This window comes from Vidua chalybeata, chromosome 16, assembly GCF_026979565.1.
Source record: "Vidua chalybeata isolate OUT-0048 chromosome 16, bVidCha1 merged haplotype, whole genome shotgun sequence".
NCBI classification, from domain to species: Eukaryota; Metazoa; Chordata; class Aves; order Passeriformes; family Viduidae; genus Vidua; species Vidua chalybeata.
The window spans coordinates 4408189-4423160 of NC_071545.1; the positions used below are offsets into that span (position 1 = coordinate 4408189).

Below are 14972 nucleotides of genomic sequence, written 5' to 3' on the forward strand. Positions count from 1 at the left end.
GACAGTGTAGGACAGTGAGGGTGACCCTCCCAGCAAGCAGAAAACAGAGAACTGTTATTCTTATAGTTGTGCTGGAGAGGTAATGGTGAGCTGTGACCATTGCTGTGCCCAGGAAGGAAATCAGGGTGTGCTGCCCATTTGTTCCCTTGAATCCACCACTCTGGGTGAGCCTCAGGCTGGGTGTGCTGCCCTGGGCAGGACGTGCGTGGTGAGGCCATGGATCCTCAGCTGCTGGGAAGTTTCTCAGCCAAGGTTTGCACAATCAAGGGCTGTCTTTTTATGTCATTGATAAATTATTCAACTCAATCCTTTTGAAAGATGAGGACAGAAAAATGATAATGAAGACAGATGTAGTTCTCCCAGGATATTATAAAGGTGGAAGATAAACTAGTAAAGAGTTTGTGTTAATGTAGTTACAAAAAGTGATTATAAGACTCGGAGACTTAAAGGAGCTAAACCCATGAAAGTCAGATGTATAATATCTGATGAGGAAAGAGTTCCCTATTTAGATAAAATTAATTTCAGGAAATGATTGCCACATATGCTGTTATTTAGATGTACATTTTCTTATTAAATCAAGATTTCTCCCTTCTCTGAGTTTTCCTTAGCACAGTAAAATAATAAAATACAACTGAATAAATCCCCCAAATTTCTTCTTTTTAATGCCTTCAGGAAGCACATTCACATATCCATTCCTTGGGTGAAGTAACTCAGATTTCAGGAACGTGGCTATTTAAAAACCCTTGGTTGTTTTACAAGGAGCACAAGACTTACCTGCCCACCAGGATTTTTTTTTTTTTTTTAATAAAAAGTGTAAAAGGAGCAGTGGTAAGATGGGTCCCTGTGTGATGCCTTCAATCTCTTCCCAAACTCAAAACATCCCCTTTGTTTTCTGCCTAGAGCCTCAGAGAGAGAAAAAAGGATGATAAACTGAGCAAATTAAACCAAATTAACAAAAAAAAAAAAAAAAACAAAAACAAATAAATAAACAAAAAAAACCCTTGGAAATTTATATACTAAAGGAAGGAAAAGCAAAACTTAGTTCTTGGTCGTTTACACTTTGTACTTCTGATGAAGGTGCTGTTAGAAAATACATTTGACTCTACTAGCAAGATTCAGTCAGGAATCAACAAATAACAAGGACTCTGAATAGAGGAAATATTCTCTGAAAAATATATGAAGTGTGAAGAATTACTTTTCCTCAAACTTCAGGATAAGCAGAAGGGTTTTTATTTAATATCACTGTCATAATGCAAGATCATGGAGAGGAAATAAGATAAAATCAGCTGATTTTTTTTTGTAGTGCAAGTCCTGCTTGGGACTGTTATACTCATTTGCCTGATTCTGTCACTTCATCTTAATATTGGCCGTGTCTAATGATGGAGTTATGCATATATGTCTCATTTTAGTGATGGGTACATTTTTCAGCATAGTGTTTATGAAGTGGTTTCATTTAGAACTCAAAATAAGTTTCTGTCTGTACATGACTGGAAGGAAGACTGGGTTGGATGAATGAACCTGTCCAAGATTACAACCAGCTGCATTTAGGAATGAAAAATATATCAGCTTTATTCATCTTTGCTGTATAGCCACAGATCACCAAGAGGAGGAAGAGAGAAGTTTCCCTTTCTGACACATGCTTTCTCAGAAACATTATTTTCTGAAAAGCAATGTTTAATAGTAATTGAGAGTAGGATGTTTGAATGTACAGTGATGGCTTGGCCTGGGCTGGCTGCCAGACCCTCACCCAGCTCTGCTCTCCTTCCCCTGCTCAAGAGTACAGGGGGAGAAAGGAGGATGGAAAAGTTCTTGGGTTGAGATAAATACAGAGACATTTCATGCCAATTGCCATCATGAGCAAAACAGACTTGACTTGAAAAATGAATTGAATTTGCTATTGAAGTGCAGTTAGATGGTTATAAATGGCGGTAGGACCTAAACCACCTTCCCCAACTCGTCCCCCATCTCCAGCAGGAGTGGCACAGGGATGTGAGGACCCGAGGGCTGGGAAGTGGGGTCACAGTAAACTCCTCAGTGTTCTTTGTGTGTCATCTCATCCGAGTCCTTCCATGCTGTCCATGATTGTGTGCTCCTACCTCACAGTCGTGTGGAATGCTTTATTTCTTACATGCAAACAGGTAAAGAAAAACATGGAATGCTTTCAAATAATCAGAGTATCCAAACCAAAATGAAGGTATGCTGCAGAGTAAGTAACAGCCTCTCTGAAAGCTGCCAGTGTAGGCCAGGTTTTGCATATTTTGCTCTGCAGGCATAACAAATAGAAAAATATATGAGTAAAGGTAATGAAATAAATGGCAGACACTCTGATTTAAGTGGAGCTGAGTTTTCACGTGTTATTATTCCATAGCAAACTTTTATCATCAGTGTGCTTTTAATCCATGTTGTTGTGTGCATATTTATGATTTTCTCAAGTGATTCTTACTTAGATACATATCAGCTCAGCCCTGTGGTGTTTGGTCACTGACCTCAATAGATCAGTTATATTTCTGACATCAAAATTCTTGTTGGAATTGCAAAATGGCTTAGGCTAGCAACGTGGTAATAACTGTTATTCCTAGATAATAGTATTCCTAAATTGAAAATATTGTTACATAAAACCCTACTGTTTAATTAGATCACATGCTTAGCCCTTGAAACAGCTTGGGTTGAGTAAGATACTGGAAATGCACATTTCAGGTTGCAGAACTGCCAAATGGATGTAAAATTGCAGGAATGACCTAATGGGTGTAATTGTTAGGCCACTGTTGTGCAGTTGGAGTTTTATTTAGTGTAATCATTTAAGCTGTCTCTGTCATACTGTGTCATTTATCCTGGAGAGTTTAGAATCTTCCACTGTTTACACTGATGATTGATCTTAGCTGAAATGAGTCCATCTCTGGGTGAACTGGTAACAGCAATGTTACCACATTTTTTTGAGAGAAGAAGTAGTAATGTAGCCAACCAACCAAAACAGGGGAGCTCAGAACCACTGGCATGCTTGCCAAAGCTGTAAAATGCTCAAGTAGGCAAAGTGATTTTTTCTTTTTCGTAAGAATAGCACCCTGAAATTCTCAATAGATCAGTTGTCAGTATTGGTAATGTGCACCGAGCCAACAATGCAGTACCTGTGGGTTCTCTCACCTCTCTGTAGAGTGAATATTGAGATTTGACCCAGTGGGTAGAACACCACCAGTGTAATTATTTCACCAACTCCTCTCACCGTTTAACCTTAGGCTGTGTTTTGTTTGCCATCTAAGTAATGAGAAGTAACCCTTTCTTTCAGAGTGTCAGCATACTTGCAGGATAAGAAGCAGTGGTTTAAGAGTTAGCTTTTTGCAAGGATATTGAAACTGGATGTAGGATTGGCCCACTGAAAATTTTTATCAGAAAGAAAAAATGCTGTCAATATGTGACCTCTTAAAACTAAAAAGAGGGGAAGAAAAAAAATCCCCCAAACTTTATCAAAAGTCTTTTCCAATCCTGCCATGCTTTGCCTTTGACTAAGCATTTGGCATACTTGATAAGATGATGTATTTGGTCCAGGTTCACTTCTGATAATTACTACCAACCTCCTTAACCAATGTGAAGGGTGCCTTCCTTCCCCCTCCCCTCTGTTCTTGTGAGAGACTAACCTCAGCTGTGCAGGGGTTGGTGGCATTTGCATGTGGAAATGCACTAATATGGATGTTTTTCTTTGTGTGTGCATCCTTGCAGTGTTGTATACCAGGATGGATTTTATGGTGCAGACATTTATGTAAGTATTCATTGATGTGCATGCTGTCCTTGTACATTACCAGAGTCATTCTTTTTACAAGTTTGCTGCCTAGCTTGACTCTGTTTTGTCTATTTACCATCCCTTGCCTGTCAGAAAGAATTGAGAAGAATATCTCTCACATTGGAAGACCTTTCTGTTCATTACATCTATCATTGTTCAGTGGAGCTGAATTAACTCTTCAATCAAATGCTGAATGAATGCAAAAAGATGTGAAAAATGTGTGTGCGTGTGTGGAGGGGCGTCTCCCTTCGTAATTGAAGTTCAAAGGAAAAATAAAGCAAAGCACAAACATTCTTTTGCAAATCCTCAAAAGCTCTTTAAAAAAAAAAAATCAAGGCAAGCTGCATATTATTGATACTTGAAGTATGAAAGGACTTCATGGAGAGATACAGGTTTCCCAAATCCAGCCAACACTGGGAATATGTAGGTGTCATGGTGATAGTAGAACTTAATGGCATACTAAGTTTAAGATATGGCAATGTTTTGTCTGTAATCTGAGTAGGCTGCTAAAAATTGCACTTCTAGAATCCACTAATTTCAGTTTAAAGAAGATGGGTAGAGACTGCTCATAATACAAGTGGATAATTTGCTAGGAAAGATTCAGAGTCCTGGATCCATCATTATCTGTGCACCTAATTGTTCACCAATTTCATCTTAAATAATATGTTTACTCTTTTTTTTTTTTTTTGCTATTTTTTTCAAGTTTTCATACATTGTTTTTTCTTGCCAACTTTTTTATCTTGAATGTGTGCAAAGAGTCTCCATATGTCTGAGTATGCCAGAGGTTTCAGGGGGTTGAGGCTAAATTTCACTCAAAAATTCTAATACCTTATGTGCAGATGTAAAATATTTCACTGATAGTAAGCAATATTTAGTTTGTTATTCTTTTAATAAGGCAATCTGCTTCTAAGTTACAGGTATCATCTTTGTTTCACCAGAAAACCTTCTGTAACCTACTTGTACTGTTTCACTTGAGATAAAATGAGACAGATGAGTTGAAATTTATATCAGTATTAAAAATTAAATAGGCAATGCTAGGAAACATCCCTTGTGGTCATTATCAGCAATCTTCTAGAACTATTCCCAAGGGAGCAGACTTTTGACAGTAAGTTTTATATAAAGAAGCAAAACAATTTGTATGGATGGATGAAGTAGGTTTTGTTTTTCTGATGGAGGTGGAAAGGCTGATCCTTATCTGAAAATTCATTTGTGCAGCTTCAAAACATATTTAAAATGAATCAGCAAGGGTTAAAGTCCTCTCCCTATGTACTTATGTAGTCAATGATGTTATCAGTAAGATATTGTTTACAACACAAGAATCACCCCCTGGCTAAAGGTTTGCTCAAGCCCAAGAAGTGGCTCTGATCTCACCCAAACGCGCTGCTGCCCAATTTTTGAGCTGTATAGGACACGTGTTACATGTGGAATTTCTTCAAGTGTGGTTTCCAATTGTCATGTTCCTTCAAACCATCCATTTTACATCCATTTTGCTCAGTTTGCCAACCCAGAAATCTGCAGGGCAACAAGACATCTTTCTCAGGAGGGCTCGGGGTGAGAGAATAGGTGGGAGCTAAATGTTACTGGAGCAGTTTGTAGGTTTGGAGCCCACTGCTGCTGAAAGCCAGGAATAGCTCATTGGTGATGGACAATATTATTCCTAAGTGGCCTCACACCCTCTAACAGACCTTAATGTTTTGTTTCCAAATGGAGGGTGGTTTCAATGAGAAAGACACTGACTAAATTACTAATTTCTAGTATAGCCTCAGTTTTGTTGTGTGCTTTAGGAAATGGAATAACTATACTGCTTTTCACTCAGTTGCAGCCTCTTACTTCTGATTGCAGATCTTAGTTCTCTTAATGCAACAGAATGTTTATCTTTATAGCAGGTGACAGAATTAAAACACTCTTCTGGAAATTTAATTTCTTTATAATATACAAATCTTTTTTATTTTATAAATAATTTTTCTTCACATTTGTGCCTTCTTGCATATAAAGCATTTGCAGGGGAGGGAGAGAGAGGTAGAAAGAACTGGCATAAATCAAATGAAACCTTAAAATTCACAGTGTATTAGTTCTTAGTGCAGCAGTTTGCAGCAGACCAAGTTATTTATTAAATCCCAATTGTTTATGACATAGCTCCACTCAGCTTTTCATTTTAAGTGCGAAGCTGAAGCTTTGTGAAATGACAAATGCTCTGTGAAAAAAAGGAGAAAAAACATTTAAACAATGTAGGGTTTAATGGCAGATTGGAGGGAAAGAAGCCTTAGAAATACCACAGAAAGCAAAACAAGAGGCACGCAGTAGTGAAAAGCCAGATCAAAAATGTGCATTAATGGGTACATCAGAGTGGGTTTCATCCTGCTCTGATCACACTGAGGAGAAATTGATGGAGTCTGCTATTTTTTGCATAACTTGTTATCAACAGAGCCTCTGGTGAGAGAAACCACAGATTTAGGGGAAAGGAGGGAGGGGAGACACAAAAAGATACTGGTTGGGTAAAAACTGCAGGGTGAACCAAGAACAGCAAATATCCAGAGCTGCTCAATACTAACCAGTGGAATAGAAGAGATTAGGAATATAAAAATAGGTGAGAAATACAGTCTAAAGTGAAAAATCAACAGCCATGATTCTAGATGTAATATAATATATTCTGTATTTAATATAATTCTATATGGAATGTAATAATCCTTCTGAAATAGCTGAGCTATTGAATTCCCTTTTAAATGTGACTTTGAGTAGGAAAAATAAAGGAGATTATTAGGAAGTAAGGAAGACCTTTTAAAATTAAGTATTGATTCACTAAGAGAAAAAGTCATTAAAAGAGAATTAAAGTTGCCTGCCAGCAAATATAGAAGTTCTTAGATGAAGATTGACACCTGTGAAAATAAGAAAATACACTCCACAAAATGAAGCAAAAAATAGTAACAGTCTCAGAAATAGGCAGTTAAAATAATAGCTCTGCTTTATCTTAAATCTGTTCCTTTTTTTTTATTACCATTGTCATAAAGAATGTTTTCAGACTATGTCAGTCATCAATCCACACCTAAAATGTGGGAAGGCTCAGAAAATGAGAACCTTCCACACCCTGTCACCACCAGCTCCAGAAGCCCCCTGGTAATGGTTTAACCATGGACATTAGTCAGTCTTACTGCTCACAGCAAGGTTTCCTAAAATTCCCAGGATTTTGCACCTGTGATAATGCAGCTGGAGAGAATCCATGGTAAAATATACATATAAAGGTTTTAATTTTTAAAAATTTTTTTTGAGCTGCAAAGGGCAAGAATAAGGCAGATTTTTATGGTCAGGGGTATAGAATGAAACTATTCCCTAAGAGCTATTGCCATCCCCTTTAGCTCAAAGCCAGGATGGAGTTGGGGATGGAGGATTTATTTGTTTCCCAGGGGAGAAGCAGAGGTAATTATCTAAGCAGCATTCCCCTGACCCCAGGTGAAAGTCGCTGGAAGCCATCTGGTCCCCTGAAAGGCACTTCTCTGAGGTGAGAAACAAGGATTTGCAGATAGCACTGAAGGTTTTTTCAAGAACCAAGGATTTTTTGTGTTTGCCAGTGGAAGGGTGTGCCATGGCCTGTGACTCACAGAAACAGAGCAAGAAGAGGAGAAATTACTTTGCCAAGGGCAAAAGGGTCCCCAGGGAGCAGTGGGTTGTTCTTTCCACTGCTCTGTGTGCTGGAACGCTCCATGATGCCTTTTTAAAGGTTTGGGTAGGCAGGGATTAAATGGCTTTTGGTCTCATCTTTATTTGTGATGTTAAAAGTACATGGAAAAAGGTACCAGATGACATCTGGTGATTTTATTTGGCTGGGATTAGTGCAGGTGGTGCCTGGATATTTTACCAAGAGTTTTTTCTGAGGCAGCAGCTACCTCTGGGAACATGATATAGAATTACTCCAAACCTTGCACACGGGTCAGGTCCACAGTTTGAGCCAGCACAAATTTGTGTTGGATTGTTTACTTATTTTTTAATTCTCCCAGGCAAAATTTTCATCCCTGGGCAGAGCAAGTGCTGTTGAAATCTCAATAGCATGTGAGTGGAGGAAAATGAACTGATACTTTCTATATTCTGCAGCTCCGAGTTTACTTCATGTAATCTTTAATACCATTCTTCTATTTGTAGTTAATAAGGGAGGTCTAATTCTCAATACTAGAGAAGGTTTGGAACCTTGATTAATTGAATTTATGTTGACAAATTACTCTGAGAGATCCTTGAGTGAAAGGAAGTATAGGAAGTATAAATTGAGAAAAATTAACTCTCAACATTCATATGAAATATTAAATATGTAGCTAATAGAAAAAAATACTCATCATTTAGAATCACTTTGTGTTTCATTATATCTGAAATCATAAGAAAAAAGTGATTTGGCTATTTTTTTGAGGAGGTGCACGCATGTATATGTGGTTTTGTAGTCTCTAGATTTTGTCTGGTAAGTTTTTTTGTGGAAATTAGCCTTACTGCAGATACACACACTTTATTTAAAAATTCACTTGTATTCAAGTTTCTGTTAATTTCCATTTTATCATATCTTATTCAAAATGTATGTGATTTATTTCTAAAATTGATTAAGATTTCCCTATAAAAATCACTAACTGATCTCTGACAGATCCCACTGCTCTTTTCTTGTTTGCCAGAGATGTATAAAACATTGAGAGGGAAATTCTAATGAATTGCTCTGGAGAATTTGCCTAAATTCCTTCCTTACAGCCTTCTTTCCATCCTTCCTTCCTCATTCAAATCATTCCATTCCTGTTTCTTTATGGAGCAGTGTTGCAGGAGCCTGTGTGTGGCCATAAGTTGCCACAGCCACGACACCCACTGATGGCAAAACCTCACCATGCTGGATGCACACTCATGTCAAATCTTACTAATCCTCAAAGAAATATGTGAGAAAGTGGATTCTGTGTGTGCAAATGGCAAAAATAGTCCACCAGCTGCATTTTATTTCCCAGATTCAGTCACAAAGTCACAGATAGTGATACTATTGTTAATTTTTAAAACTACTTAAGCTCCTGTAACACTGTTTTATCATTGTTCTGCAAGAAACAAATATGGGAGCACAGATAAGGCAGTAAACGTTTTTTCATTATGGTATCTGAATTTATTATTTTCAAAATGATAATCCAAAGTCAGGTACTTTCTGCCTGAATAGAAATATAAGAGGGAAAAAAGATTTCCTAAAACATTTCTAATTCTTAGGAACTGAGAATTGTTAATTTTTTAAATGTAATTATTGCACAATTTTGTTCTGAGTGTTTTATTTTGCAATATAGTCTAAGGCATGAGGATAATTACATAATGTTACTCAAGAGATGTAGTGAAGATTACTGGTGTATTCTCCAACTAAAATATCAGCCAAGTTCAAAATTAGAGGAAAATTGTGAAATAGATCTTGTTACAGAAGTTGAGTTCAGGGGTTTGAACTGGAATCCCACCCCAATTTCCAGTGTAAAGAGTACCTCCAAGTATTTTCTTCCTGCAGTAATCAAAAATCACCTGAAGTAATTGAAGTAAAACAATGAGAAAACTTGGTACAACACCAAAACTGCAGAACTCAAACCCCATAAAAATAATTTGCTTAAGCATATTTTAATGTGTAACTTATGCTAGTTTATTTTAAAATTATGAATTCATGCCATGGGATGGTAGGGAATTAGGTTTTCCCTGATACCCAAATGCATCCTGCTTTTTTTAGTTCTCCAGAGAATCCAGGCAAATTCAATGCCTTCAATCTCTTTTTATTTGTATTGCTTTATACTCATTCTTGCCAGGGCTCTCATAAATGTCAGACTGATTGCTGAATCCAAAACATCTTAATAAAGTTCAGAGTCGAGCTTCATTGTTCAGCAGAAATTCTTTGAAAGCAAATCAAAATGTAAGCATAAAAGGAATGTAGCTCTTGTGTTTAGGGAGCAAGAAAGGGTCTCTGATCACACACTGACCAATTTTTGGTGATAGTTAAGTGAAGGAAAGGAAACCAGTCCTCCCAGAGCCCACCAGATTTCAGAGCAGCTGCTGTGGGAACAGCCTGTCTCGTTTTTCTCCCATTCAGAACTGCTCGTGGTGGGCTGTTCTCAATTCCATACTGTGGTAGGAGCTGTTGTGTGTAGAGCTGGACTCACTTGGAGTGGCTCTCACTTTTGAATCAGGGGTTTTAGGAGTGGACAGCAGGCCAGGTAAGGGAGCTGGACACCCTGAACAGAACCATGTCAGACTTCAGATCTGCCACACACTGCCAGACTGGATCATGAAAACAAATTCACTATCTTCCTCATATCAGCACTCTGGGGAAAAAGAGAAAAAAAAAAATGTGGGGGGGAAGGTGTCATATTTCACAGAATCACAGAATCACCAGGTTGGAGGAGACCTTCAAGATGGAGTTCAACCCATGCCCCAACATCCCAACTAAGCCCTGGCACCGAGTGTCACTTCCAGGCTTCTTCTGAACACATCCAGGGATAGTGACCCCACCACCTCCCCGGGCAGACAATTCCAAATATTTAGCCCTCAAAAACCAGGAGGGGAGAACAGATAAATTGGTATCATCTCTCACCTCTCTCACTTTGACAGGGGCCAGCACAAGTGTGCAGTTTGAATTTCTCTCCTCTCAGTTTGTACCTGGTGACATTATTTGATATCCAAAGCCCTGTACGTACATATCTGCAGCAGCGTGTGCCTCTTGTACGTTTTTGACAGTGATAGCCTTCTGCTGGGTTATAAAAATGAAATTATCTGAAATGAGAAGGTGTTTGTCTGACTGCCTCTGTGTGTGCTCAAAGGAGCACAGGAGAGCACGTGGGGGTTTAGGAAATGCTCATTCCTGCGTGATCCCAGGGCTTGTGTGACACAATTGCTGCTGGCAGGGAGCTGGCCAGGAGCAGGGAGGGACATGTCCTGTTGTCTGTGTGAGCACTTGAAAAAAAAAAAAAAATCAGAAAGAATATTCTTCAAATAAGCTGACAGTTCAAAGCCTGGAGTTTCTAATGAGCTGTCAGTGTATGTAAAACTTGTGTTTATTCTTAGGGTGATGTGGCATTGTCAGCTGAACGATTGATTTCCAAACCCAACCTACTTCAAATGTTCAAACCCACAAAGGTTTACATGTGTTAGGGATGAAAGCCATTCTGCCAAGCAAAGTGGTAGAAGGGGAAATAGCTTGTAAAAGTAGTTCAGATTGCTGTTCTGAAAAGAGCGAATTTTTATTTGCAAAATCAGACTAGAAAACCCACAAAAGTTACTGCAGTAAAAATGTTCTACTGTTACAGTAAAGGCTGGCACATTGTGGCCTATTCTTCGTGCTTCAGCACAATATCTGGGGTGAATGCAGCCTTCCAAAAAAAAAAAAAAAAGGAAAAAACCAATCCATTCCAGCGAACACTTCAGCAAAAGAGTGAATTTTATTCAAAGCTGAGTGAGCTGATACTGTCTTACTCAGCTCTTTGTTAGGGAGGGGGTGGCTGGGGAAGGCACCACAGCAGCCCTGTCCCAGAGGGTGCTGGGGGGAGAATTCTAATTGGGACGTAAATCGTGTTTGTGTTATCAGCGGGCCTGGGCTGGGGCTGTTAATTGGCATGCTGAGATCATTTGGAAATGGTTGATGTAACACTGTGGTCCATTGAACAGGAAGCTCTGCTGTTTTCACAGTTTGATAATCAATGCATCACTGCACTCAATTCCTTTCCAATGTGTGTTTGTTTGTCCTGTTTGCTTAATTGAACAGCTGGAATTACTGTTACATACAACTGAATGTTAATTCATGGAAGAGAATTTTGCTTCTTCATTATAATTTTATGTATAAATTGGAAACCTATGTAACATTAAGTGTTAATTGAGTGCACAAATTCATAGGTTTAATCAACCAGGCATGATAAATCATATTTTGTACAAACAAAGAATTGACTTTTTGCTGAGTTTGTTTTTTAAGTTTAGCACTGCTTTGTGAATATACATACACTTTGTTCATACGAACAATTGCTGCTTGAAAACTTGAAGAATCCAGTAATAATCCAGTCTAGTAAAAAAGCTTACACTGATCAATAGAGTTCATTGCTTTCTCCTGATCTCTGGGACAAACCTTAAAAAGTTTGTGATGCTCCATTTTGCTTAACAATTCACCGAAATATTTCCCTTAACATTTCACTGCAGTATTTCCTATGCATTTAACTGAACTGCAGCATGACTGTACTCTTTCAATTGTTGTCAAATGTTGCAAAATGTGATTGAAGGTGCCATGGCAATGCAGTTAGAGCGTGAGTTTGTGTTTCAGGGTGGTTATGCTGCCTACCGGTATGCCCAGCCTGCCACTGCCACTGCAGCTGCCTACAGTGACAGGTAAGAACTCCTTTCCTGCTCAGAAATATTTGACCAGTGGAAGTTGAAGTTGATTCTATAAATTTGCCTTGTTGAAGTCTCATAACTGTCTTGTTGCTCTGCAGATAATTGTGATATCTAAAGCAGGCTGTTTTATTATAATCCATGAATAGCCATAAATTGAGAGACTTTAGCCCTTGATTGAGAATCAGGCATGAGATGTGCACATTCCCAAGCTGTAGATCATCCAGTTAATGTCTGTGACCCTTGTACAATGCAGATAAATAAATGTACAGATTCATGATGGTCTGCTACTAAGGATCATTATTTGTCTTAGTGTTATTTCGGTTGATTTAGAACCTTGAACCTATTGAGTGCCCTCAATTCTCATTGACATTGTTTTTGTCAGTGGAAATTGAGAATGAACTGTGTCTAAGCTTGAACTATCCAATGCAAAACAGTATTTTTTTCCATTTCCTTTCTTCCCAAGCATTTGATTTTTTTCAATAAATAAAAAAACAAAAAAAAAAATTTTTTTTTCTTTTGCTCTGTATTTTTATCCTCAAAATGTAAACCACATTCAGTGGAAACAATATCAGGAATGGAAAATCATTAAAATCTGCACATTCAAAGGCTTAACTTTTATCAACTACGAGTGATGTCATGTATATCAGTGTGTCTTCTTGAAAGATGGATGTTGGAATCCTTTAGAAGTCAATGTCTAAATTGCTGTTGACTTCAGTAGGAACAGGATTTTATCAAATTGCATAAAATTAAGTCTTTGCAGTGTGTGGACATGATTTTGTAATGAGGAGGAGGATTATCCTACGTTTTCCTCATAAACTGCACCCTTAAAATCTATTCTATCTTTAATATTTTTCAAGTTCTTGAGGAGTATTCCCTTGTAAAGGGAGGGTGCATTTGGTGGCAGAGACACACAAATAATTTGCTTCATGATGGCAGTGAGAAGCAAGGTCACGCTTCTCAATACCTGATACAAGAAAATTTTCCCTTGGAATCATGGAAATAATTTTTTAAGCCTTAAATATTGAAAAAATTCTTTAAATGCTAAATTAGACAGTGTTACAAATGCTTCTGTTTCTTAAAGAAATCAAGAGATTAAGAAATTCTAGTGCACAATTTCTTAGATTGAAGCGCTGTTCATGGATTCTGTATTTTTAGAACCAAGTCCCATGGTATGAATGTTACAATGCTATGCATGCATATTTGCCTTTCAAGTGCTTATTCTGGGTAATGAAGATATATTTTTTAAAGTTATGTGAATAGAGTAATTTGCATGTATGGCTGAGGCATGCTGTGTCAGACAGGTAAGCAAGCTACTTTTTATTGATTTTGGGTCAGTAATATCAACTAGATCTGTGCTGTGTGCACTTTGTTGGCAATGTACTATTTCTACTTAGGGGAACCTGCACAGGTGAAGTGCTACTCAGTAGTTTCATTTCATTTCCACAAAGGTTTGTTAGCATGTCGCAGCTCTAGGGTTTTAATGTGAGCTTTTCTGTAATGCAAAACAACGCCTGCTTCTAAAAGGCTACTAAACCAAAAGGACAAAATTATAAATAACCTCCTGTGGTGAGCCAGGTTTTGCCAGCTATCACTCAGGTGTCCCTGGATCATTTTATAGGCTGTTTATTTCTATTAATTAAACCAATGCATTACACAGAGAAACTGAACAATATCAAGCTGATTTTTAAATGCTTTAACTGTGAGTTGATGTTACCTTCTCATAAACCAGATTAAAGGCTGAAAGATAAAATATCAGTTGGTCACATGTTCTGCAATGGGCAGGGAGTCACCATCACAAAGAGTTATGCTGCCAAAAAGGTAAAGGATTTGTTTAGGAAGATAGTGCTCTTAAATGCTGTAAAGAAAGCTGGAGATGGCTTCAGTAGTAACGCAGTTGTTACAATCCTTAATTATTTTTTTTAAAAAATGTCTAATTTTCAGATACACTTTGTGTATAATTAGAATTGCAATAACCTGTCTTTGCTTGCATAATTTTAGATATCTTAAATGAATTTTATATCTTTTGGATTTTTTTTTAATTTATCTTTCTTTTCAAATGTGGTTAACCATCATCTTCGATCTGCTTCCCCCAAATGAATATGGTTTCTTGTCTTAATTACAAATCTCATAACTGAATTTCTTTACGAGAGAATCCCAAAACTAGCATCGAGAACAAAACAAATAATCTGCTCAAACATTTCTTTGCATGTGGGAAACTATGTGCAAACATGGATACCTCTGATTATTCACAACTGCAGTTTGTTTAATTTGATTAACTTTTTGTTCATTTTTAAATTAATTTAATTTAGCTACTTTTGTGAAATTATTAATATTGAAGGTGCTGAAATATACTTCAGTACCACTGCTTGTATCTGCTCTTCTCAATGTAATTATCATCTGCTCTCCTCTCACAACACTGAAGATTTCATATCTCCTTATACACTTATTTAGTGTTCATATGAGCCCCTATTTAATTTAATTACACATGAACTGCATTTACTGTTTGTATAAAAAATGATGCTCAAAGAAATTGAGTACCACTGAAGCAGTGACATATAATGGAAATACTACTTCATACTAATTTTAAAAATAAGAAAAGCTTTATTTTTTTGGTCACCACTCATATCCATTATGAATGGCAATGTTCCATATTTGAAAGGCTTAAGTCAGGAGATGGAAAAAGGAAATCTTTAGATTGGAGACAAGTTTTGGTAAATTAAAAATAAAGGTTAACAGAAAGATTTGGGACTGCAGAATCAATAGCCCAAGTCGATTGATAATGATCACTGTGAGAGGGCTCTATTTGAAGGAATGCAATGGTATCCTTGTTTGTCACAGCTGGAAATGT

General features: G+C 37.5%; 1 protein-coding gene across 21 annotated transcripts in view; it reads left to right on the plus strand.

Moving 5' to 3' along the window:
• Positions 1 to 14972, plus strand: part of RBFOX1 (RNA binding fox-1 homolog 1) — a 1013650-nt gene that overhangs the window by 971235 nt on the left and 27443 nt on the right. For all 21 annotated transcript variants that reach the window (XM_053957185.1, XM_053957186.1, XM_053957196.1 and 18 more), the window contains 2 exons: positions 3715 to 3754; positions 12054 to 12118. In XM_053957185.1, the coding sequence (XP_053813160.1) occupies positions 3715 to 3754; positions 12054 to 12118 (105 nt within the window). The remainder of the gene's footprint in view (positions 1 to 3714; positions 3755 to 12053; positions 12119 to 14972) is intronic.